This window comes from Typopeltis vanoorti, chromosome 10, assembly GCF_054136105.1.
Source record: "Typopeltis vanoorti isolate ZY-2024b chromosome 10, IOZ_Tvanoo_1.0, whole genome shotgun sequence".
In the NCBI taxonomy this organism is placed as follows: domain Eukaryota; kingdom Metazoa; phylum Arthropoda; class Arachnida; order Uropygi; family Thelyphonidae; genus Typopeltis; species Typopeltis vanoorti.
This window is the reverse complement of record NC_143558.1, coordinates 93,361,681-93,389,587: the sequence shown is the minus strand read 5'-3', so window position 1 is coordinate 93,389,587 and position 27,907 is coordinate 93,361,681. Positions and strand designations below refer to the sequence as shown.

Genomic DNA, 27,907 nt, shown 5'->3' with positions numbered 1-27,907 from the left:
GGTGGGTAGTAGATGGCATTGGTGTAGATGATGCAGTTCGCTGTAGTTGGTGGATTGAGTGGTGGAGAAAGAGAGTTGTAGAGTAGGTGCCCTCTCTCGATGAGTCTTTGGACTCCTTGGAGGTGTCACATAATAATAATTATTATTATTCTGTATAAATCCCCATATCTGGCTAATTTTGGAATACTACTCTCATGTTTGGGGTGGTGTACCTAAGACCTATCCAAAAATTATTGATGCTGCTCAGAAAAGGAGGTCTTCAGCCACTTTCCAATAGAAAATCAGTTCTCCATATTGAGTCTCTTTTACAGATATTTCCATGGCTGCTGTTTAGCAGAACTAGCATCCATTATGCCTTCCATTTCTGCCAGATCTACAGGAGCTCCAGCAACAACTGCTCAACATCCCTTTATGATCAAATTGCATAATCATCAAACCTACTACTCGCAGTCATCTTTCATTCCATCTACCAGAACTGTTCCAGTTCTCTGGAACAGTCTCCTTCCATGATGTATTTTCAAGCGACTACAACCTGTAACTGTTTAAGAAGAATATCAAAAGATTACTATGTTCCTGATCCCTTCCCACACAATGCACTGCTGCCTGTTATAGATGGGAGTAATATAAAAATAGTTCCACATTTCTTCCAGCTTCTCAGTGGAATTGGAAAAGAGAAGCAAGCCACTTGTAGTGGCATTTACGTCCTTTAAGAGGATTACTTCAGTGACTGGGTAAGTGGATTGAAAAAAAGTTAAGCTTCAGATATATTATTATTAATGTTACGTGACACCTCCAGGGAGTCCAAAGACTCATCGAAGGAGGGCACCTATTCCACAACTCTCCTTCTCCACCACTCAAATCCACCAACAATAACGAACTGCAACTACCATCATCATCATCATCATCATCATCTACACCAATGCAAACGCAACAATAGAACATGGAAAATCATAGCAAATGAATCAAGATTTTTCAGAAAAGTTCTGTATGCTTATATGAGGAACAATCAAATCAACCTTGATAATTAGCTGGCCTGGTTAAACCAGTGGTTAATATATCTGCTCTTCAACTAACAGGCTACAGGTTCAAATCTAGCCACAGATGTCGGTGATGGCTTTCAGTCAGGAGATTTCATTGCCTAGTATGACACAGTTTTCCTACTTACTGGAGACCTGAAGTAGCTCAAAAATTCTGTTTGATCTCTAGAACAGAGTTTCTAGGCCATGTAAAAAATAAATAAAAAAATAAATAAATAAATAAATATATATATATATATATATATATAAAGAATAATTAAAATCCTTAGCCCACCAAAAGCATAAAAGCACATTAAGAATAAGAAGGCACAAATGTAGAAAGTATTTTTAACTTGGGTATAGTTATGTTAAAGATACCAAGTAATTTTAAATCTGGTTTTACTCCATTTTTTACAAGTAAGCAAACAGACAAAATGTCAAGTTTGCGCCTGCAATTTATGCAAGACTAGCTGATCCCACAGGTAGTGCAAGACCAAGGCAACTCGTGGTAGACGTGGAGCAAGCTCTGATCACTAATCTTAATATTTACCCTTAATGCCAAAACACATCTCCAAGAAGGGGATGTATGATGTTTTGTATTAAAGGCAAGGGGCCACTACCCAGACCGGTTTCGACCTTTATTGAGGTCTCATCAGTGGGGGAGCCAGGCTAGAAATACCAAGATTTAGTAATGCAGAGCGTGTAAGTATTTTACCAAAACGAGTTACCATAAGGTGTTATAACCTTATTAAATAAAAATCTCAGGAGGAGATATAGATGTAGAAAGTATTTTTAACTTGGGTATAGTTATGTTAAAGATGCCAAGCAATTTTAAACCTGGTTTTACTCCATTTTTTCTAAGTAAGCAAACAGACAAAATGTCAAGTTTATTTCTAGCCTGGCTCCCCACTGATGAGACCTCAATAAAGGTCGAAACCGGTCTGGGTAGTGGCCCCTTGCCTTTAATACATAACATCACACATCCCCTTCTTGGAGATGTGTTTTGGCATTAAGGGTAAATATTAAGATTAGTGATCAGAGCTTGCTCCACGTCTACCACGAGTTGCCTTGGTCTTGCACTACCTGTGGAATCAGCTAGTCTTGCATAAATTGCAGGCGCAAACTTGACATTTTGTCTGTTTGCTTACTTGGAAAAAAATGGAGTAAAACCAGGTTTAAAATTGCTTGGTATCTTTAACATAACTATACCCAAGTTAAAAATACTTTCTACATCTATATCTCCTCCTGAGATTTTTATTTAATAAAGTTATAACACCTTATGGTAACTCGTTTTGGTAAAATACTTACAAGCTCTGCATTACTAAATCTTGGCATTTCTAGCCTGGCTCCCCACTGATGAGACCTCAATATCTGGCTACTCACTGATGAGACCTCAATATCGACATCGACAGAATGCAGCGGATTCCAGAGACAGTTCCCGAGGACCCCCGAGAAAGCTCCGGCCGAAGGCAGACGTCTACCTCTCAAGAAGATCCAGTTTCAACGGCCCGAAAAGAGAGCTCCATGCTCAGATTCTGCAGTAGTACCCCAGCTTTGGTAAGACCTTTTTTTCTTTTTATTGCCTGTTTTATCCGTTTATTCTGGTATCGCTTTGTTTGCGGCGAGGAACGCCCAACGTTCCTCGATTTTGCCTTCCCTTACATCCCCTTTCTACACCCAGTAGTCAGGAATTTCTGTAACCATGTCGCATTTTTTGCCTAGAACTAGGACGCTCGGTATCGAGCTCACGAAGCCCGTAGATCAGCAGGCGTTAGCGAGAGCTCTAATCGAAACAGTAGGGGCTGAAAATATATACGGTTTTATACCTTATGGGAACAATAGATTCCAAAAATAGATTCCAAATAGTGGTCAAAAGCGAACAAACAAAAAAGAAATTATTAGAGGGTTTCATTTGTTGTGGACAAACAATCATACCGTTTCTAGTAGGGAGCCTACGCAAAACGCTAAAAATAACCAGGTTTCCACTAGAATACCTAGAGAACGAACCTGAAGTCAAGAAATTCTTTAGCCAATGGGGGGAAATTCACGAGGTTAAAGCAATGGAGTACACAGACTATAAAGGATGGAAAACAGGAGACGTCGAAATCCAGATTGAAATGAAAAAAGAAGTCCCCAACTTCATTTTTTTAGGGGGAACGAGGGTAATGATCAACTAGCCGGGTGTGAAAAGAAGATGCTTTAGATGTAACTCGGAAGAACACCTTGGAGCAGATTGCCCTCAAATACAATGCAGAAATTGCAAAGCATCAAAACATAAAATAGAAAGCTGTACGGAACCTTGTCTGAAGTGTGGGGATCTGACCCACAAAGTGGACACATGTCCAAACAGGACAAGCTCAGAAGCAATTGGAGGGACCATAACACCGATTAGGGCTACACCCATCGGGAAGCCTGAGACAGTAGCAAGGAGCGATTTTCCGGAGCTCTGCCAACAGGCTGAAAAGGGAGCATCAACGGAAATCACAACCTCCACAAAAACCCAAAAGATATCCAAGGCAAGCCGCCACATGCAGGACAACATCGCCAGCATCAAGGTGGCAAACTATGAAACGCGCAGGAAAGAGGAAGAAGTCACACCCAGTGCCCCAACAAAGCGCACAAGAGAAACGGAATCAAAAGAAAAGAAAAAAGCGAAACAAAGCAGCCTGATGTCATCGGAGGACGAGACAGAGTATACCCATACTAAAGGTCGATGTCAAACAATAGGCACAAAGCCCCTCGACAATGACGTAACAATGCTAGAGAGCCTACCCCCAGTAAGGGATCAACTGACAGAACCACAAGTCCACGAAATGGACTCTGAAGACGAAGGGGAGAGGGACTCCCCAAACAGGCTCGTCATTGACTCGGGTGCTGAATATGAAACCAGCACCGACGAGGAACCAGAACTGGCCTGCATAGAACAACCAACAGATAACGCCCCCCCCCCCCTATTACTAACACCAACATGGAAGTTAAAATCGCAACCTTAAACACTAACGGACTACGCAACCCCTTTGCACAAAGCACTGTCTGGAGGCTAATGTTAACACACAAAATCAATATCCTCCTGATACAAGAAACCCATTTCTATAAGCACTGGGACGTGGAGAACTTCTCAAGAAGCTATCCGGTCACCAGCTACTGGTGCTTCAGGGACGCTCACTCGCGAGGGGTGGGGATACTAATTCGCCCCCCAATCGCGGGGGATTCTTCAACGTCCAAAAAGACGCCACAGGACGCCTAGTAACGGTGGACTGGAAGTACGGTGGCCGTACCATCCGACTGGCTGCAGTTTACGCCCCAAACAATCCATACCACAGAACTGGTCTCTTCTCTGCCCTTGAAAACTATCTCCTGGGAGCAGAACACCTAATAGTTTCAGGAGACTGGAACTGTGTGGAAGACACACGTCTAGACAAAATCGGTAGGAATCCAAACAACGGAACTGGCGGCATTGCCGCTTTAAAACAATGCTGTATTAATTTTGATCTCGTCGATATCTGGAGGCGGAATAACCCCTCCAAAGTAGAAACTACGTGGTGCCGCGGCCAGATAGCGACAAGACTAGACAGGGTGTACGTGTCCCAAAACTTGGAACAATATGTTCAGAGGATACGTCACACTGCAGTGTACAACATGACAACCGACCACAAAATGGTCATACTCAAAATCACGCTCCCAGAGGTTATGGAAACAGCCAGAGGGCCTTGGAGGCTTCCTCCCACCTTTCCCAGTCTTTTTAGCGACCAGCTACAGAACCTCTGTGACAGATGGACAAACACCAACTGGGACTGGGAAAACTGGCTGAGCTTCAAGTGGCAGGCTAGGGAACTGTTCCAAAAATGCGGGCACGAAAGGGCCTACCAACAACGCAAACGGCTGAAGGATCTCTACAGGGAACTCGGCTGGTACCAGACAAATGAACGGAGCGGAGTTCCCTGTGGACATCTTATCAGGCAAGTAGAAATAGAGCTGCAGCAAGAGCGGCAGAGAAGAGTCGAAGACCTCGATTTTCGAACGAGACTCTATCTCAGAAATTTGGAAACACCTTCCGCCGCATTCTACAACCAACAACGGGTGGTGGCTAATGATGAGAAAACGATTCACCAGATCGAGGAGAAGGGCCAGATTTTACGCTTAACCCACGAAATACTCCGTCACTTTCATCAGCAGTATATCGGTATCTTCTCTGACCGGCAGGGCACGGATGACTTCAGTGAGTGGGATGCAACACGTTTTCCCGATCATCTTAGTGCCCTGCAGGACAGGCCGATAACTGCAGCCAAATTAAAGGCCACGTGCAGAATGATGAAAACAAAGAACACCCCAGGGCCAGACGGACTGGGGATAGAATTCTATAGATCTGGGAATTTGCATTGGCAGCATTAATAAACATCTTTAATGAATTCCTCACTTCGGGAAACATCCCCGAGGAATTCGTTAAGATCAACACCATCTTTATCTCCAAGAAAGACCGAGATCGGACCTTGTCGAATAACTTGCGTCCAATCTCCCTAACCAACGTAGACTACAAGATTTTTGCAAAAATTATCTGCACGCGCCTTAAGGGCGGTATTGAAAAAATAATAACAAGCTCACAGGTCTACGGGATCCCTGGTAGATCTATGGAATTTAATCTCTTTTTGTTAAGAGATTTGATCAAACTGGCCAAAGAGAAAAAATACCCCCTGGCACTTCTCTCCACCGACCTGGAGAAAGCGTTTGACAGCGTCAACCACAGGTACTTGCAGAACATCCTAAAAAAAAACAGGCGTGGGCCCGAGACTTCGGCGTACAATTAAAAACATGTATGCAGAAGCCACGACCCAACTATCTATTAATGGGTTTCTAACAGAACCAATCCGCATAAAGAGAGGGGTTAGGCAAGGCTGCCCGCTAAGCCCCCTCCTCTTCTCCCTAGTATTAGAACCCCTAATCAAAATAATTGATAACACCCCCGCAATTAACGGTATTCCACTGCCCCAAGGCTCCAGACAATGCAAAATAGTGGCATATGCAGACGATGTAGTGGCTACACTCAGAGACTCTGAGTCCATCTATATCTATCTGCACACGCTGCAAAAATTCAGCATAGTCAGTGGTCTTCGCGTTAATGCACAAAAAACCAAAATCAAAAGTTTCGGAAATTTCCATAGCACTGGACTTCCCTACGGTTTAACGCTACAGACACAGCCCCTAACTATACTAGGCGTGCCCTTTTCAGACACCCTAGCACTACCAATCCAAAAATTGCAGGAGACAAGCAGGGAAAGGATAAGGCTGTTCAAACCAACCTTCTTCTCCTTTTATGGCAGAGCGACAGTAATAAAAACAATCGTCACCCCAATGCTGAGGCACACTGTCAATATCACAGGCATCACACTGGCACAAGAAAATAAATTATCAAAAGAACTCCTGGATTTCTTCTGGAATGGGAGAAAACACGAAGTAAAGAAAGAATACCTACAACTCAAACAGGAAGAAGGGGGTTATGCTCTGCCCGATCACAAAAGCTTGCTACAAGCAAACACGTTCAAAACCGTACGGAAGGCCTTAAACTCCAACCACATTTCTGGCCTACTAATTAGATATTTTATAGACTTTTCCTCCCCCTCTTTGGGATCACGGTCTATGCTGGACCCCGCGCAAGGGGGGGGTGCCCAAGTGGTACCGTACAGTAGTGAAATCGATCACAACACTCAGAGACAGAGGAATAGCAATCCTCACACACAAACCCAAAGCAGTATACTGGGATTTCTTCCAACTTTCCAGGCGTGATACACCCAATCTTAGTACAAATAATGAAATTCTCTTCAGAAACATCAAAAATAGCTGGGGACAGCCTTTTCATCAGGATCTAACCTGGAGAATAGTCTACGGGTGGCTCCCGGTGAAACAGGTGAAATCCCGGCATGTACCTAACCCGTGCAACCCATTCTGCGATGTCTGCCGGGACGTGGAAACGGTGGACCACTTCTTTTATTTTTGCCCACCAGCCCAATGCATCTGGCGGAGACTCAGCACAGCATTGGGAATCCCCATGCTGACAGTAGAAGAGGTCGTACGACCTCTTCTACTGCTGACAGTAGAAGAGGTCGTACGACTACAATTCCCGCCACCAGTCCAAAAAACCCAAAAGTTCACTATCTTCCTAATCAATGTACTAAAATATCACATCTGGAAAGTATGGAAAAAATCCCAGGTACGAGATGCAAATTTAATGTATGCAAGAATAAGAAAAGGTTTCTTTTTCTACTTACCCAAATTTCTTGCACAAGAAAGGCACTTACTAGGAGACTTTAAATTTGTGAATCAATACTGCAAACCACCGACAATATGCTTTCTTATACAGGGACGCATCAAGCCCTGTATATCTCTTGAGAACCCAAAAAACCCACCATCCCCCCCCCCACCCCAGGAAAAAGAATAACCACTCTGTCTCCCCTAGCCACAAAGCTTTCGCTGGCACGGTTTCTTTACTCCAAACAAGGGGGAGAGAGCTGAGAACCCGGGCGGCGAAGGCTTACTGCGAGGTGGTGCTGCTCCTCATGAGCGGCATCTCCCGGGCCAGTCTCTTCCCCATTCTAAGTCCCTGTGGTACCAGGTATACAAGTTCCTCAGTAAGTTCCTATTCATTCCTACTTACCGGACCTTAAGTCCTGTTATTTTAGATTTAAAATAAATATTTAAATAAGTCCTATTATTTACATCTTGTCTTTAAAAAAAAAAAAAAAAAAAATTATTTACCTGGAATAAAAATAAGGATATTATATCTAGTAACATAAAAAGAACCTCCATTAATACTGGAGTAAATCATTACTTTAGATAAAATAATATGTGAACTATAGACAAAAGTCTATGTTTAGCCTTTTTCTGAACAGATAAATTGAGATTATATGTTACAGACCAATTAGCCAATAAGGCTAAACAGGTTGACTGAGGCCTCTTTTTACCTCCTACTATCCTACTCTATCTTATATCATACTCCTCTTTTACTGTCTGCTGATCCTCAGCATGCTTTATTCTCCAAAGGCCAATGATGAGAGACATGAACTCCCATTCTACCTCAATAAAGGTCGAAACCGGTCTGGGTAGTGGCCCCTTGCCTTTAATACAAAACATCATACATCCCCTTCTTGGAGATGTGTTTCAGCATTAAGGGTAAATATTAAGATTAGTGATCAGAGCTTGCTCCACGTCTACCACGAGTTGCCTTGGTCTTGCACTACCTGTGGGATCAGCTAGTCTTGCATAAATTGCAGGCGCAAACTTGACATTTTGTCTGTTTGCTTACTTGGAAAAAATGGAGTAAAACCAGGTTTAAAATTGCTTGGTATCTTTAACATAAGGCACAAAGCACAAAGAAGGCTAAAATAGCATGTTGTACTACCCACCAAAGGTACATTCCAGAAAGGATAATGATAACAAATGCAGACAGGTAATGAATATGGCATTTACTTCGTGATACAGTTTTTGCAGCCCCCCCCCCCCTCAGTAATTTCATGAATGCTATTTAAACCCTGAAAACTGCATTTTAAAGTGAGTAAACACTTCATTGCCTAGTAAACACTTCATTGCCATCTAAATAGCTCACCCATGGTTTACAACTTTTTGTGGGTGGGAGTCACATTAAAAAATAAATAAATAAAATTTGAAAATAAAAACTTTTTACCAGGATCTATTATATATCCATACAAAGTAAGATGACTTTTCTTATTTCTTTTTGCACATTTTGCTAAGATATCCTCTTCATATATTTACAAAAAATCATTCTCAAGTGATATATAAAATTTATACTTTTCAGATGATCAGTAATTATTTGGACTTTCCATCCCATGTCTCTGTTTGGATTATGTACTATATTAGCACACGCACATACATATCGGTGAATTCGTTTTTTTGCTTGCTGTTTGTTTTTTCTCCTACTGTAAGAGCTTTCATTAGAGCAGATGCATTGTTGTAAATGTTGGTGTAAAATAAAGCACATTCGTGCTTTATTTTACACCAGCTTTTTCTTCATCCCCTTCAGGGGCGTGCCAGTAGTGTCCAGCGCCTGTGTGCAAAATTTTAGTTGGCGCCCCTACTCCCCCCCCCCCAATAAAAATCACTTAAAAAAAACGTTTTTTTTTAAGTATTTCTTCCTCTCTGACGCCTTTACTATCCTGGTGCCTGTGTGCATCGCACATTGCACATATGGCTGGCACGCCCCTGATCCCCTTACCCTCATTCACTTGTATTCAACTTGTGCTCAGCACACTTGCTCTGCTCACCATCCATCAGGTCCTTTACAATGATTGTAATTAAGATATTTCCAATTTGTAAGGACATAAACATGCTGCACCTCTGGATGCAGTAGGGACAAAAACTTCAATTTCCTGATTATTTTCCAGGATTGTTGTCAAATTCCAATCACCATCTTGTTCACCCCAACAATCAAAGTAGCTCACGGCTCCAACTAAGATCATTGAAGTTGTCCATCTGACCTGTGTACACTGTAACACAAACAACATGCTGACTAACCAAACACGATCTCATAAGATAAAGAGGTTACAGAGTTTCCAGAAATTGGAAAATGGCAAATACATCAACAGATGAACATTACTGAATAGGACAATGAAACCTCAAGCCACAGTTAAAAAGTAGAGGATTCTAAAATTTGGCATATCTAGCTATCTGTCAGATCGCACAAAGGCAGGGGTACCATCCTCTTTGGAGAAGGAATCATGAAAGAGTAATTTGGACAGTTAAGGTGAACCTGTCGTGGTGGTTGTTGTAGCTCAATTTGGGTTTCTGAGAAAAAAATAGGTGTGGTCTAGATGATGCAGTGCATCATTTATGATGCTTATGCCAAGGATGGTGGTAAAATGGACATGTGTTATATAAATATAACAGCATTTTTAGATGACTTTTAAGAATGGCGATTGTTAAAAAAAAATAATAAACCATGAGAAATGAATATCTGAAATTCATGCTATTATAACAAATGAAAAAATCATACTTGACAAGTTAAGTGACTTGTTGGTAACTCTTTGGAGACCACTGTTAATATACTATTATTATTTTGGACAGAATTTTTCTTATTAGAAATTGTCTGCAATTGCTTGTTACTTTCTGCATCATGTTTTTCTTCTTTACTCACAAAAAAAGAAGGATTTTTCATTGAGAAACTATCTTGTTTTTTTTCTCCATTCACAAAAAAAGAATGGTTTTTGATTGGAAAACTATCCTGTTTTTCTTCTCCATCACCTTCACAGAGAACTGCATCAGAATCTCTTTTTCGACATGGAGGAGCAAGTGGAATTGCTGAAATTAAAATTTCCTTTTATTGAAAAATTAACAGAGGAATGTATTTGATTCAGATACTATATATAAAGGCATATTTAGCATAAAATAAGTTACAATTACAGAAAGATTACAACAAAACAAATGTTTAATGAAAGTTTATTGAACTATGTAGCAAAATATTAATTATTACACCCTCAATGGAGTCGACAGACTATCATGGGAGGTTCATTCAACAACAGTTATAGAAAGATTACAACAAATTATCAAATTTGTTGTAACAAATTTGATAATATCAAATCTTTAATGAAAGTTTACTGAACTAAGTAGCAAAACATATTATTATTATTAATACAGCCTCCATGGAATCAGCAGACTCATCATAGGAGGGTCATTAGACTAACAACATATTTATTGTACTAAATCTTAAAATCCTTAACACTGCCTCCATTAACAACATATTCTGGTAATTCACTCACAGTTCTCCATGTAAAATCATATACTGTATTTCACTTTAATATTAAATTTCATGTCAGCATTAATTTTCACTTGAATATTAAAACAAATTTCACTATATTATACATATTTGCATGGGGATGAATGTACAATAATAATAATACTTAAAATACATTTTTAATCAACCAAATGAATAAAATGCATTATGAAGTATTGTTGCAACATTAAATAAAACTATTTACTGAGGTTAGCAACTGTTTTTGTAAACTGACAGCTCCACTGTGACCGTGTCTTTTCAACAAAAGTTTGGTCACAGGAAAGGCACCCATAAAGTGAAAGTAGGGTAAGATGGTGTCAGTGAGGGTGGTGATAGAACAAAGGTGTATTTGGCTGTTAAGATTCTGGAAAAATTATGAGAGATCACGAACAACATTGGGCAGATTAGGGTAATGTTATCTGTGTCAGCATGGATTTGTTAAAAGGCATTCGTTTCAGTTATTTTCTTTTTAGCTGCTGATGACGAAAAAGCATATATTGCCATTTTTTGTTTTGGATTTTTACAAAGGCACATGACAATTTGGTATTTAAGTAACAATGTATGGGGTAAGTTATTAAGTTATAGAAATACACTGGAGTGTTGCAGTCTGATAGATACCAGAGAGTTTTTGCATGAGGGAGCAATGTCAATAGAGCAAATCACAAGTTGGGTACCAGTGCCAAGACCTCTACTGTTTAACCCTTGCCAATGATATTATCATTGGGTTGCAGAGAGATATTCAGTTGTTTGATGATGATGTGAAGCAAGATAGAATTATCAGTAAAAGTGCTGATGTGGCAGCCCTTTAAAAGGATTTGAATAAGCTGGATGGAAGATGGGCAAAGTAATAGAAGTATCAGTTTAACACAACTAAATGTAAGGTCTTGAAATTTGGGCTCCATTAATGGGAGATTGCATACTCTATTGATAGAACTTACTAATAAAAGTGATACAACAAGTTCAAGGACATTTACCCTCAATCATAATTATGTGCTCGACCAGAACTAACATTTGCCCTGGGAGAACAAAGTCATCATCTTCGAAAACAACTAGAAGAAAAATGCCAAAATGGCCAAACAGAATAGATATAGACTACAAACAAGCTAAATTAGTGCAAAAATCAAGCGACGCCACCATAGAGACTAGTGTGCTGGTACTGCATAGGAAATGTGCAATACCACTGCAGTCAAATATATTCCCCACAGAACCTTGCATATCCATGGCCTCCATTAATGACCAAGCACAACCTTAATAGTTTCCACTACCATCTTCAGTCTATCAAACCCCACCTACTCTTTTTGGCAGAAACTCAAATCTCACTTCTCACCTTCCCCCAGCATTATTCATCTCAACCTTCCAAACTACACACTCTTTAACTTCTTTTGACCCAAGGGTGGCATCTGAGCATTCATCCACTCTTTGACATACCTTGCTAGAAAGCACACAACCTAGAATTGCCCAACTTTGACCTTCTTTGGTTGAAAATATGCCTTCTGCACTCAGATAAATTCAGTCTCTGTCACTCCCCCTAATGCAACTAACCACTCTGAGCTCTTTAATTTCCTCTCCTTAAAAATTAATTTTCTCCAGTCCTGCTTTCAAAACAGCAAAATCATCCTATTAGGAGATTTTAATGCCCACAACGCCAACTAGATTTCCTCCTCCAGTTGTACAGAACTTGCATGCAGAGGTGCTGAAACATTTGCCATCATAATGATCTTACACAGCTTGTTCACATACTAAACAGAATACCGAATAACCTGCACCACTCCCATTTGGAGTGGGGCCCTAAGAGCTCCATCAAAATGCTTGACTCAATTCAGAGGAGAACAATTAGACTTATTAATGCCCCATCTCTTACCGACTCACTCCTCCCGCTTGGTTTAATCCTTTATCCAAGTGTAAGCAAATAAAAATTTGCAAGTGAAATAGCATCATGACTCAGCATAGAGGCTAATGACTTCACATCACTTGCATTAATATCCCAAAATGCAAAACACATATCCTTATGAACACGTATAATGCATAGCATTATACGTGTTCATTCATAAGGACGTCCGTAATTATGACAAGTAATGTGAAGTCATTAGCCTCTATGCCCAGTCATGAAATGAATTTGAAATGAATTTGCAAGTGAAATGATGTCATTTCACTTGCAAATTTTTATTTGCTTACACTTGGATAAAGGATTAAACCAAGCAGGAAGAATTTGGTTGAAAATATGCCTTCTGCACTCAGATAAATTCAGTCTCTGTCACTCCCCCTAATGCAACTAACCACTCTGAGCTCTTTAATTTCCTCTCCTTAAAAATTAATTTTCTCCAGTCCTGCTTTCAAAACAGAATCATCCTATTAGGAGATTTTAATGCCCACAACGCCAACTAGATTTCCTCCTCCAGTTGTACAGAACTTGCATGCAGAGGTGCTGAAACATTTGCCATCATAATGATCTTACACAGCTTGTTCACATACTAAACAGAATACCGAATAACCTGCACCACTCCCATTTGGAGTGGGGCCCTAAGAGCTCCATCAAAATGCTTGACTCAATTCAGAGGAGAACAATGACTTATTAATGCCCCATCTCTTACCGACTCACTCCTCCCGCTTGGTTTAATCCTTTATCCAAGTGTAAGCAAATAAAAATTTGCAAGTGAAATAGCATCATGACTCAGCATAGAGGCTAATGACTTCACATCACTTGCATTAATATCCCAAAATGCAAAACACATATCCTTATGAACACGTATAATGCATAGCATTATACGTGTTCATTCATAAGGACGTCCGTAATTATGACAAGTAATGTGAAGTCATTAGCCTCTATGCCCAGTCATGAAATGAATTTGAAATGAATTTGCAAGTGAAATGATGTCATTTCACTTGCAAATTTTTATTTGCTTACACTTGGATAAAGGATTAAACCAAGCAGGAAGAATGAGTTGGTATGAGACTGGTCGTTAATAAGTCTAATTGTTCTCCTCTGAATTGAGTCAAGCATTTTGACAGAGCTCTTAGAGCCCCACTCCAAATGGGAGTGGTGCAAGTTATCTGGTATTCTGTTTGCCTTAGTATCCCATAATTCCAAGCACATGTCCATAAGGATATGTGCTTTGCATTATGGAATACTAAGGCAAGTGATGTAAAGTCATTAACCTCTATGCCCAGTCGTGATGCAATTTTTATTTGCTTACACTTGGATAAAGGATTAAACCAAGAATATAATTTCTTGGCATCTTTACATTTATAATAGAACCAAGTGAAAAAACTTTTGAAAAATCACTCATCCCACTTTCGCACATATTGGTTTCTGCAATATGTGTATTCTATAAATATTCAATGCCAAATGTTATCAGAAATAGCATCAATAATTCCCCACTCTGTACTAAGCATGTTTGAACACATGCAGCTGCTGCTCAATATCTTTTCACAGTCACCTTGAAACCCACAGAACAAGTTTCTTTTCCTCCTCCTTCATCCCTGCTACTGCATCAGGTTGAACAGTCTTCCTCCTGATGTGTTTCCCAAGGAAATCAAGGAAACAGTCTTTGAAATTAAATGTAATCAAGTTCCTCCTTTCCCAACCCACTACCCTTATATGCTCTAATGTACTATAGGTTGATCATCCAACCTCTCGTGTATGGGCTCAACATAAAAAATGAAAATAAATAAAATATTAAATTAGGGGAAGTGGAGGTGGCAAGGGATCTTGGAGTGATGACACAACAACTGAAGTTTAAGGAACATATCACAAGATGGTGAAGATAACTAAATATGATTGCTGTAATACTGAGAAGGGTGCTAACTAGCAGAGACAGAACAGTGCCAATTACAAGGCCCCAATTAGACCACATCGGGATTATAGTGCTCAGATATAGTCACAAGTATTTGACGGGGATAAATTAACCTTGGAGCAGACACAGAAGTGGATAACAAAAATATCAGGATTGTATAATGTTAGTTATGAGGACAGACTGCGAGCATGTGGACAGCAGAGTTCGAAGGGCAGAAGTAGTAATATGATTGAGACATTTAAACTGTTGAGAAGTATTTATGGGATTGACACCAGGGAAATCTTTCATCTGGTAGAACAAGAGGAAGGAGTGAGGACAAGGGACTATTCTTGGAAGTTGCAAATGAAAATGGTCTTTTTTGCATGGAGGGTAGTTGGACCATGGAATGCATTACCTGATACGGTAGTGATCATGAATGGTGAACAAGCTTATGAGCGTAAGGAGTCGTATAAAAGACAGAGTTGTCTGACATGGGTCTCCCAGAATGAGTTCTATTACTTCACGGAGGTCTCAGCTATAATAATAATAATAAAAGATATATAACCTAACAGTACTGTTGTGGGTGGACAAAGTTTGAGAAAATTTGGAAACTATACCAAGAATCTTTTTGAAGCCATCTCTCAATTTTAAATTGAATACCTTTCAGTACCTAGACTACATAAAGTGATACCTGATTATATGTATCAACATTACACCAAAACCTCAGATATAAGAAACTATATCTGAGGTTTTCAATAATCCCAGTATAACAAAATGAACACAACAAAAAATTATTATTTTACTAGTTTTTTTTACACATTATGGATCATCATCATCAAGCTTTTCAAGGATTTAGGCCTAGAGTGGCCTGTTCCAGCCTTAGAAGTCATCAGTGAATCTCTTTAAAGGACATTCTGGTTTTCTTTTCCTATCTCTCTCGGATTTCCTCATATCCAAGGACTCATGACCTTCCTGATGACGCTTCGCCATTTCTTTCTCCCCTGTGCTTCTCTTATTGCTTGTTCTAGTTTAAATCCAGTGATTCTTGATATTTGGTCAATCCGCCTGTTGGGAAGTTTTCCTCTTTATCTTTTCCCACACAGTTTACCCTGGATGATTATTTTTTCCAGGCAGTTGCCTTCCCTTCTATATATGTGTCCAAAATATTGCAGTATTCTATTTTCAATTATGTTTATCAGTCTTGTGTGGATATTCAGTTCTAGGATACTTTGTTTGTGCACTTTCCTGTCCAAGACACTCTTAACATTCTTCTCCAGCACCAGAGTTCGAACGCCTCAATTCTTCTTCTGTCATCTTTTGTCATTGTCCAAGACTCGGAAGCATAGAGAAAGATCGAAAAAACTAAGGTTTCTACAAGATTAATTTTCGTCTTTTTGAAGATGTGCCTGTCTTTCCAGATCTTAGTTAAATCAGTCATCGTTTTCTTAGCTAGTGCTATTCTTCTTCTTATGTCGTTTTTACATCCATCTTTTTTTATTATCACTCCAGGTAGTTGAAATGGTCAACAATTTCAATTCCTTCTATATCTATCTCTTCGGCATTGTTTAAAATCATTATTTTGGTTTTATCTTGATTTGTAAACTGTAGCTTAAACTTTCCCATTCTAATTGATTTAGAATAGATTTTAATTCCTGTTTGCTTGTTGCTATTATCACTGTGTCATCTGCATATCGTAGGCTAGTGATTGTTCGGCCACCTAATTTAATGCCTCCATTCCACTTTTCTAGAGATCTTAACATTATAATTTCACTGTAAAGGTTGAATAGTAATGGTGAGAGTATGTATCCTTGTCTTGATCCTTTTTCAAATTGGAATGCAGGGGACAATGAGTTTTCAATTCTTACTATTACTTGATTTCCGATATAAGTTCTTTATGAGGATTAATAGATCATTTGGTATTCCTGTTTCTTGCATGATATCACACCTCATGTAGTCAAAGGCCTTGAAGTAATCTATAAAGCATAGACAAAGGCTTAAGTTGAATTCCTTTGCTTTTTCGATTATTTGTCTGATGTTAGATATATATGATCTCTAGTCCCTCGACCTTTTCTGAATCCTGCTTGCTCTTCTGAAATCTGATGGTCTATAAAACTTTGTAATCTCTCCTTAATAATGTGTAGTAAAATCTTGCTGGTATGTGAGATAAGGGCAATGGTACGGTAGTTTTCACAATTGTTGTGATTGCCTTTTTTTTGTAGATTGGGATGATGGTGGAACTAGTCCAGTCATTCAGCCATCTTCCCATCTTCCAGATTTTGTTGCATAAACCATGTATCCAGTTGACTGCATTCTCTCCAAGGTTTTTCAGCATTTCAGCTGGTATTGAATCAGGACCTGGTGCTTTGTTTTTCCTTAATTTTTTGATTGCTTGTTCTACTTCACATTTCAGGATCTCCACTTCCGTTTCCATGTTTTCCATAGCTCTATCTTCTTGTTGAATAGCTAGGTCCTTGTAAAGCTCAGTACAATACTCTTTCCATCTTCTGGCTATGTCATTAGTGTCATTTAAGATCTTGCCATTTTCCTCTGCAATTATATTAAGTTTTGGTTTGAATTTTTCGGTTATCTCCTTAACCTTCATCAATAAATCTATTGTTTCATTAGTTGGAGTGTCTTTCTATTTCTTTACAGATGTTTTGGATATAGCTATTTTTATCTTTTTGACAAGATTTCTCATCACCATGTCAGTGTCCTCCGCATCATTCCCAGAAGCCTTTGTGTTGTCTTCACAATTTTGGTGATGTGTCCCCTAAATTTTAGATCCTTATCCACTAACACCCCCAGATCTCTTATTTCCTCTACCTCCAACAATATGTTCTCACCAGAAATAAATTCTGTATCCCATCTTTGCTTTTCAAATTTTAAAACCTTACATTTTGCAATATTGAACTCACATCCCCCATTTCCGTGCTCAATCACTCAATTTATTCAAGTGTTCTTGTAAGGCCACAATATCTTCACTACTCTTTATGGTTTATCCCAACTTTTGCATCACCTGCAAACAACTGAATATCTCCATCCAAATCTTCGCCAACATCATTAATATAACTGATAAGCTTAGACATTGATGGTTATTCATGACTTATTTTTCACGGTATTAACAACACCACAAACACTTTTATCCACAAGGATGTTTCATTAACGCTAATATTTCGCTGATTTTCAACTCAGCATCATCAGAGCACAACACACATGTAAACGCGACAGTGAGTGAGTGAAACAACATAATTGCAAAAGACAAAAGATCTAAAGTCCTATTTTTGGCGCCCTCTAACGAAAAAAAAAAAAAAAAAAGGCAGCAGTTATCCAGGAGTTTTTCTTAGGATAACCGTCTCCCAAATTTTTGGCAAATTAATGCAACCATATTTGTTAAGGTTGGGAGAATTCTTCAAGGCCATTGCTGACTCAAAAAATAATCTTTCAGCTCTATAACAACTCCTAAATAGCACATTCGTTTTCCTCCATCTAATCCTGTGTGAAGGAGTGTCCAAAGCGTGGTCTGCCAGTCCCGACTTGCCATAGTAATAGTAGCGAATGTATCTTTCATGTTCTTCCAGGCGGATGTTCACTGATCTTCCTGTTTGCCCATAATAGGCCAGGTCACAGTCACATGGAACTTCATACACTCCTGGGTGTGCTAAAGGGTGAAGGTTATCCTTTGGCGAGCGGATCAGAGTTGCCAGCTTGAGCGAAGGCCATGTTTCAACAATACTTTGGCTATCTTTTCCGATGTACCTCTGATATAGGGAATGGAAATGGTCATGTTGTATTCTTGTGTATTAGGGGGGGGGGGGCAGAGTAATGGGCCTATGTAGTATTTTTTCTATTTTGTAGGGATTGTAGCCGTTGGCTAAGAACGTATGGCGCAGGTACTGGAGTTCAGTGGTCAGAGCTGTATCGTTAGAACAAATGGCTCTGGCTCTGTGTGTAAGTGTTTTTAAAATGCCGTACTGTTGGACTGGATGATGATGATGTGATTGTTTATGCAGGTATCTTCCTGTGTGTGTAGGCTTCCTGTAAATAGAAAAAGATAGTGATCCATCTGAAAGGCGGGTGACTAATGTGTCAAGAAATGGTAGACATTTATTTGATTCTTTTTCTACTGTGAAGTGAATTTTGGGGTGTTGGCTGTTTAGGTAGGTGACAAAAGCGTCCAAAGTGTCTTGTCCATGGGGCCAGATGGCAAACACATCATCTACATAGCGCAACCAAACTTGTGGCTTGTATGTAGCTGTGGTAAGTACTTTGTTTTCAAAGTGTTCCATGTAAAAATTTGCTAACGGGGGGGGGGGGGGGGGGGGGGGGGGGGGGGGGGGGGGACCCATAGCAGTACCGTTAATCTGTTTGTAGAAATTTCCCCCCCATGTAAAGTAACCTGCATTCATGGTAAATTGAAATAATTCACAAATATCAGGGAGAAATTTAGACTTGATTAAATCAAGAGTGTCTATAAGTGGTACATTGGTAAATAGGGAGGTGACATCGAAACTAACCATTATGTCTGAATTTTTTAGGATTAGATTTTTAACCAGTGTTTTGAAATGGATTGAATATTTTACAAAAGTAGAGGAGTTGCCAGTAAGAGGGGCAAGCGACTTAGCTTCCTATTTACCAATGTACCACTTATAGACACTCTTGATTTAATCAAGTCTAAATTTCCCCCTGATATTTTTGAATTATTTCAATTTACCATGAATGCAGGTTACTTTAGATGGGGGGGGGGGAATTCTACAAACAGATTAATGGTACTGCTATGGGTTCCCCCTCCGTTAGCAAATTTTTACATGGAACACTTTGAAAACAAAGTACTTACCACAGCTACATACAAGCCACAAGTTTGGTTGCGCTATGTAGATGATGTGTTTGCCATCTGGCCCCGTGGACAAGACACTTTGGATGCTTTTGTCACCTACCTAAACAGCCAACACCCCAAAATTCACTTCACAGTAGAAAAAGAATCAAATAAATGTCTACCATTTCTTGACACGTTAGTCACCCACCTTTCAGATGGATCACTATCTTTTTCTATTTACAGGAAGCCTACACACACAGGAAGATACCTACATAAACAATCACATCATCATCCAGTCCAACAGTACGGAATTTTAAAAACCCTTACACACAGAGCCAGAGCCATTTGTTCTAACGATACAGCTCTGACCACTGAACTTCAGTACCTGCACCATACGTTCTTAGCCAACAGCTACAATCGGAAAAAATACTACATAGGCCCATTACTCTGCCCCCCCCCCCCAATACACAAGAATACAACATGACCATTTCCATTCCCTATATCAGAGGTACATCGGAAAAGATAGCCAAAGTATTGTTGAAACATGGCCTTCGCACCACCTTCAAGCCTCATGTCAAGCTGGCAACTCTGATCCGCTCGCCAAAGGATAACCTTCACCCTTTAGCACACCCAGGAGTGTATGAAGTTCCATGTGACTGTGACTTGGCCTATTATGGGCAAACAGGAAGATCAGTGAACATCCGCCTGGAAGAACATGAAAGATACATTCGCTACTATTACTATGGCAAGTCAGGACTGGCAGACCACGCTTTGGACACTCCTTCACACAGGATTAGATGGAGGAAAACGAATGTGCTATTTAGGAGTTGTTATAGAGCTGAAAGATTATTTTTTGAGTCAGCAATGGCCTTGAAGAATTCTCCCAACCTTAACAAATATGGTTGCATTAATTTGCCAAAAATTTGGGAGACGGTTATCCTAAGAAAAACTCCTGGATAACTGCTGCCTTTTTTTTTTTTTTTCGTTAGAGGGCGCCAAAAATAGGACTTTAGATCTTTTGTCTTTTGCAATTATATTGTTTCACTCACTCACTGTCACGTTTACATGTGTGTTGTGCTCTGATGATGCTGAGTTGAAAATCAGCGAAATATTAGCATTAATAAAACATCCTTGTGGATAAAAGTGTTTGTGGTGTTGTTAATACCGTGAAAAATAAGTCGTGAACATCATTAACATACAAATTAAACAGTAATGGCCCTAAAACAGACCCCCCCCCCGAGGCGCTCCACTAGTGACTTTCCTTTTCCCAGATATCGCACCCCCCATATACAACTTGTTGATACCTATCAGATAGCCCGACAGTCTCCAATCCAATCCAACCCCATCTTCTCTAGTTTGACTGTCAACTTATCATGATATACTCTATCAAAAGCCTTTGTGAAATCCAAGTATATTACTGTGTATCTTTCTCCTCTGTTCCAAGGAAACAGTCACTTTATTGTAATAAGTAAGTAGATTACTAAAACATGACCTCCCTTTAGCAAATCCATGCTGTTCATCAAAGATCATGCCATTGTTGTCAACCCAACTCTGGATCCTAGTTCTCACAAGCTTCTCCAACAACTTAACCACAACACCTGACACACAGATAGGCCTATAGTTTGATGCTTGAGTTCGATCACCTCCTTTATGAAGTGGCATACTCTTGCCCTCTTTAGGAAGTCAAGTGCAAGACTCGTATTAAAAAAATATGTCAAGGCAGGTGTCAACTCCAAAATACTTCTTTTAACTTTATCAAATGCTATTTCAAAGTCAATAAATGTAATATGTGTTTCTAAATTGTATTCTCTTCTTTTCTCTATTATTAACTTTAGGCAAAAGACTGGGTCTATACATGATTGTCCTTTTCTAATTTCATTTTGTACTTCTAAAATAAAGTCTTCAGAATATTTTATTAGTTTATTTAAAATTCTGCTATATATTTTATAGCAGGAATTTAGAATACTTGTACCTTTATAATTTTTAGGGTAATCTCTACTACCTATTTTAAAGATAGGAATCACTAATGCTTCTTTCCATTCTGTTGGTTGTTGCTGAATAGATTTTATTTAAAAATAATAAGTATCTTTGTTTAAACCTTATTCCTGCATGTTTGTATAATTCTGAACTTATCTTCTCCAGGTAATTTTCAATTTGTTTCTTTCAGGCTGATTTCTAATTCTTCTTTTGTGATTTACTTTTCATTTTCATTAAATGTTTGCCAGTTATCTTTTTTAAAATATTTATCTGTCCAAATGTTGAATAGAAATTTAGAAAGTCCTCTAATTTCAATTTGGTGCTTAATTTTACGCTTCTTTAGTATCTGTACTTAAATATTTAAAAATCTTATACTTGGGTCTTATTATATATAAATCATGTTCTAAATTAGAAACAAATTTCTTCCATGATTCTCTATCTTTTTCTGACTTCTCTTATAGCTATGGCTCTTATTCTTTTTTATTCTATTTCATTTTCTAATCTTTTACTGCTTAACCATTAATGATATGCTTCTTTTTTCATTTTGATTATTTCTTTGATTATCATCACATATCTTGAGTATGTTTATGTATTTTCTTTTTGTTGAATTTTTTGGTCTTTCTAAGCTTTCATTTGCTGCTGCATTTAGTATAGTTTTTATATTAAACCATTCTATTTTTTTATTTCATTTTATTTTATCTAAATATTGATTAATTCTTTGTTCATATAGCCATTTATATTTGCATTATTTAATAATCTAGTTTTATTTTAAAAAATGTTTTAAATTTTCTTTCTGTTCTTGTTATTTGTAGCCATTTAAGCAGTATTTTTATTTCATATCCTCAATGCATTCTAGCATCTAGAGAGAACTTTGATGTCTTTTCATTTAAAATAAGTAATCTAATACTGATTTCCATCCTCATGTCGCCCAGGTATATTTATGTATGTCTTTATGTTTATAGAAAAATTCATTATTTTAAGGTTATTATTGTGAGAGTGCTTGACCTGGTGGTAATAGCATCTCACAATTTGACTGTAATGAATATGACCATGTTGCCACCTATTGGTGAGAGTGATCATAAGGTCTTGACCTGGGAGGTGGCTAAAGGTGTGGAATTTTTGATTAAGACAGGGTGTATGTGGAATTACTGTGCTGGCAAGTTCGACAAGCTTAGGAGATTGCTTGGATCACTGCCATGGCATGTACAACTGCAAGGGCTGGACGTCGATACAGCATGGGAAGTGGTCAAGGAGCATTTACAGGAGGTTTATGGCTGATTGTATACCTAGGGTCTGAATAGTAAAACAAGTAGGGGTTAAATGGATGATAAACACCATTAAGCTTGAGCTGCAAAAAAAAAACAACTTTGGAGGGAATTTAAAGAAAGGGGTGACTTGCAGGCACCACGAACAGTATAAAGTGCAGGCCAGAAGGGTAACGGGTGTTGTAAAATCAGCAAAAGCTGATTATGAAAGGAAACTAGCTATGGCAAGCAAAAGAGAATCCCAAACAGTTTTTTCAATATGCTGTAAGCAAGAAAAAAACTGTACATGGTAAAACGATTTCAAGAAATGACGATGGTAAGGAGGTCACTGAACCAGTCGATATAGTGGAGTTACTGAGCGCACACTATGCAAAAGTATATCATCCAGGTGGTGACATTGAAAAAATGAAGGAACCATTAGTTTATTATGGGAATTGTGATGAATGAAGTGGAGGTGAATAGTCTATTACAGAACCTTAATGTGAATATATGGGATTGGATAGTATACCGGCATGGGTCTTGCATGAAGCGGCTAAGAAATTATCAGTGCCCTTGACCATGTTGTTTAATCTGAGTCTCGGGTCTGGTTTAGTCCCGAAGGCATGGAAAGAGGGGAAAATAATTTCACTGCATAAAGGAGGATCCAAGACTATGGTGGCAAATTACCGACCGATCAGCGTATCAGGAGTCGTTGTCAAGGTCTTGGAGAAAGAAGTCAAGGGAAAAATACAGGAATGGATTGATGAAAATGAGATACTGTACAGGGGAGAGCATGGCTTTGTGAAGGGTAGATCATGCCTCAGTAACTTGCTCAAGTTTTATAACAGGGTGACGGCTGAACTGGATAAGGGAAATGGGTTTACAGTGATACTACTGGACCTGGCAAAGGTGTTTGACAGGATACCACGTGGAATTCTAATCCGTAAACTACAACATATGGGAATGAATATAGGGTTGGTGAGATGGATAGGTGGGTGGTTGATGGAGAGATATCAAAGAGTAGTTTATTCAGGAGTAGAGTCCAAAAGATGGCCTGTGACTAATTGTGTGCCGCATGGTTCTGTTCTTGGACCACTACTGTTTAATCTGTTCATTAACGATATAGGGAAGGATCTACGTAGAACAGTTCATTTGTTTGCTGATGATGCAAAGTTGGGTAGGGCGATAGTGAATGCAGAAGATGTCAAAATCTTGCAGGATGACTTAGATAGATTGGAGTTCTGGGCTAAGGAGAATGGATGTCAATTTAATGTGACAAAATGTAAGATTATGCATTTTGGGGTGAAAAGATTAGCAGCAGTATACCACATTGGTGGAATTGTACTCCAAGAGATTGATGAGGCCAGGGACTTGGGATTGTTGGTGGATAGAGAGATGAAGTTTAGGGGGCACATTGCAAAAGTAGCTAAATCAACTCACTTGGTTGTTAAAAAATACCTTGACGAGCAGAGACAAGCAAGTTATTGTACCTCTGTACCGAGCCCTGATAAGACCACACCTAGACTACTGTGCCCAGATTTGGTCACCTCGGTTCCTTCTTGATGGGGAGGAGGTGGAGAGGATCCAGAGGCGAGTGACTAAAATGATAGCAAGTCTATGGAATGAACCATACGAGAACAGGTTGAAGATTTGTGGGTTGCAGAAACTAGTTGATAGGCGGAAAAGGGGAGATATGATTGAAACATTCAAATTGCTAAAAGGATTCTATAGGATTAATTCAGAGGATATTTTTGAGATCAGGACTGGTGGTGGTGGGAGAACTAGGGTACACCTATGGAAGCTAGGCAAGTTAGCAGGGATGTTAAAGCTGGGTTCTTTACTTTTAGAGTGGTAAATGAGTGGAATAAGCTGCCAGAGTCTGTTGTGGGTGCTATGACAGTGAGCAAGTTCAAGGCAAGGTATGATAGATACTGTGAGAATGTCGACTAGTTGTGTGGACATAATGTTTAGGTCCTCCCTCGATGAGTCTAAGGACTCCCTGGAGTAGCCCGAAATAATAATAATAATAAACTACAAAGTCAATCATTTTTTTACCATTTATGTTTAGGGTATGTTCTCCATATATTCTTATATTATTAATTTTCGTGTTTCCAATTCTTGCACTTAAGTCTCCTCATAATATTACATAATCATTTTTATTTATTTTATTATATATATTTTGTAATTGATTATAAAATTCAATATTATCATCTTGTCTTCCTTCTTCTGGGATATATAAACCAATCATTGTTAAACAACCTATATTTTTATTCTAGCTTCAATTATTTTAACGGTTTTGAAAGGGAATTATGAATCCAAATCACAACACCTTGTGCTCTTTGGTCTCTGTCAACTCCACTATATATTACATTAAAATTTTCAGTTTTCATAGTTCCTTTTTTTTTTGTTTTAGCGATTACTGCTTTTTGAAAATTTCTTTCATTTAATATTTTGATCTAATTCTATTTCTTTACATGCCATTCCTCTTATGTATTATATTTTGTCATTTCCATTTGTGTTTTACCTTTTCAATTCCAGGGTTATTTTCCATAGATTCATTTTGATTACTTTCTCATTATGGATACTATATCAAATTATAGGAATTTTTTTATTTGAAAACATATACAAGTAACCCTCGTATAATGTGGTACTTATATACAATGCGGTCCACAAATTGTAGTAACCCTTGTTCAACACGGTACTTATACAGTGCGGTTTCAATATAACATGATCTACAAATTTTAGTAACCCTTTATCTTTTCTTATATTTCTTCACTGCACGACTTAAAAATATCAAATTTTATCTTCATTAAATTTGCATCTGTCTGTATCATGCATGTAGTTATAAGTAGCAAATTAATATTAGGGGAAATACCCTTCAGCACGCATTTACGCCAATTGTTTACAGTAAACGAAGACAATTGAATCTGTCTTCATTTTCTGCCAGGAAAGTGCATTAAAAATCATAAGTGTGTTAATCTCAAGCTGAGCACTTTATTTTGTGATGAGTTACATTCAATATGTAATGCTTTTTTTTTTTTTTTTTGTGTAAAAAATTATTTTTATAGTAATGACCACTTAGAGGGCTTTTGCGATATGGTTGAAAACAAAATTTGTAAATTAATTGATGGGGAAATAGATTTAAATGAGTAGGAACTGGTAGAATTAATAAATGATGTCGAAATGAGGAAAGTCTGCCAAAGATTCTGATTGTGATGAGTCTGTTAAAGAAATTAGCAGAAGAGTTGGACTTAGCAAGAAAGTTAGGAAGTTATTTTACGGATAATGATCCCTCAATGGAGAGCTCCAGAAAATTCACGAGACAATTCGATATTTGTTTAGCTCCATATTATGAACTTGATAAAAAATTGCAGCATAGTGGTAAGCAAGGTCATATAAGTGACTTCTTGATAACTAAACGAGCCAAAGTATGTAATGAGAATTTAATTTTTCAATTAAATCATGTCCAAGAAATTTCAAGTGATGATGATGTCATACAAATTTCTGGCAAGCATTTAGCTAATATAGCAGATACAGTCTACAAAGAAAATTTATACAATGAATACAATGAACACTTTATTGGCATATTTCATCCTGGAGGAGTCAGTTTTAATGCTAGATGGGATAGGGCAGGTTCAAGGTTTAGAGGTAGGAGGAGAGTGTATTTCAAATACTGAGTACTCTGGATGTCAGTAAAGCTGTGGGATTGGATGGTATTCCACCACGAGTTTTGAGAGAATGTGCTAGGGAACGGACAGTGCCTTTAACCTGGCTTTTCAATGAAAGTCTGGCTGCTGGAAAGGTGCCAATGGAATGGAAGGAAGGTAAGATAGTGCCATTGCATAAGGGCAGTAGCAGACTGGAAGTGTCTAATTATAGACCAGTTTGTGTGTCATCAGTAGTTAGTAAGATCTTGGAGAAAGTAGTGAAGGACCGTATACAGCATTGGGCAGATGAGGGTAATGTTATCTGTGATAGTCAACATGGATTTGTGAAGGGGGTGCTCTTGTTTTAGCAATATGCAAGCCTTTTATGATAAAGTTACAAGAGCATTAGATGAGGGAAAATGCATATACTGCCATTTTCTTAGACTTAGCAAAGGCATTTGATAGGGTGCTACACGATAAGCTGATATTTAAGTTGCAGCACATGAGTCTGGATGTCAGATTGGTCAACTGGATTCAGGATTGGTTATCCGATAGGTATCAGAGAGTTGTGTATGGTGGGGCAGTTTCAAGAAAGCAGAGGGTTACACGTGGGGTCCCACAGGGCTCAGTACTGGGACCTATATTGTTTAACCTTTATATCAATGACATTGTCAGTGGATTGTAAGGGGATATTCAGTTGTTTGCAGATGATGTGAAGCTGGGAAGGATTATTAGTAATAGTGCAGATGCAGCAGCCCTGCAAGAGGATTTGAATAAGCTAGATAGATGGGCAAATGAATGGGGGGTGTCAGTTTAATGCAGTAAAATGTAAGGTCTTGAGGTTTGGGAAATATCGATGGGACACTGCATACTCTATGGGAGGAGTTATACTGGAGGAAGTAGGGGAGACAAGAGATCTGGGGTTAATGAGTGATAGAAACCTGAAATTTAGGGGACATATTGCAAAGGTAGTGAAGGTAACATAGAGGATTGTTGCAATAATGAAAAAGGACACTGACCAGCAGAGATAAAACAGTTATCATTCTCTTGTATAAGACCCTGATCAGACCACATTGGGACTACTGTTCTCAGATTTGGTCCCCCAGGATTTGAAGGGGATAAATTAACTGTGGAAAGGGTACAAAGGCAGATAACAAAGATAGTTTCAGGACTGTACAGTGATAGTTATGAGGATCGGCTGAGGGAATGTGGACTGCAGAGTTTGGTGGATAGAAGAAGGAGAGGTGATATGATTGAGACTTTTAAACTGTTGAGAGGTGGTTACAGGGTTGACACTGGGGAGTTCTTTCACTTGGTTGAACAGCGGGAAGGAGTGATGACAAGAGGCCATCCCTGGAAATTGCGAAAGGAAACTGTGAGCAAGAGGGTGGAGTGGTTTCTTTGCATGGAGGGTGGTTGAACCATGGAATGCATTGCCTGATGGAGTGGTGAGAGCGAGAAAGTCAATGAGTGGTATGATAGACTTTGTGTTTCTTGGGGGGGGGGACCTCCCCTCGATGAGTCTTGATAGACTTTGTGTTTCTTATGAAGGACCTCCCATGTGAGTCTTTTGACTCCATGGAGGCCTGAATAATAATAATAAATACCCCGGCTCTTAAGAGATGAATGAGGCTGTTTGGTGACCTTAGCATGAGATTT

The 27,907-nt window shown here is 38.8% G+C and overlaps 1 protein-coding gene across 5 annotated transcripts in view; it reads right to left on the bottom strand.

The window, feature by feature from the left end:
• The window catches only part of LOC150102596 (uncharacterized), a 337,088-nt gene that overhangs the window by 138,671 nt on the left and 170,510 nt on the right, over window positions 1-27,907 (bottom strand). For all 5 annotated transcript variants that reach the window (XM_090398992.1, XM_090398995.1, XM_090398993.1 and 2 more), the window contains one exon: window positions 10,018-10,322. In XM_090398992.1, coding sequence (XP_090255118.1) covers window positions 10,018-10,322 — 305 coding nt within the window. The remainder of the gene's footprint in view (window positions 1-10,017; window positions 10,323-27,907) is intronic.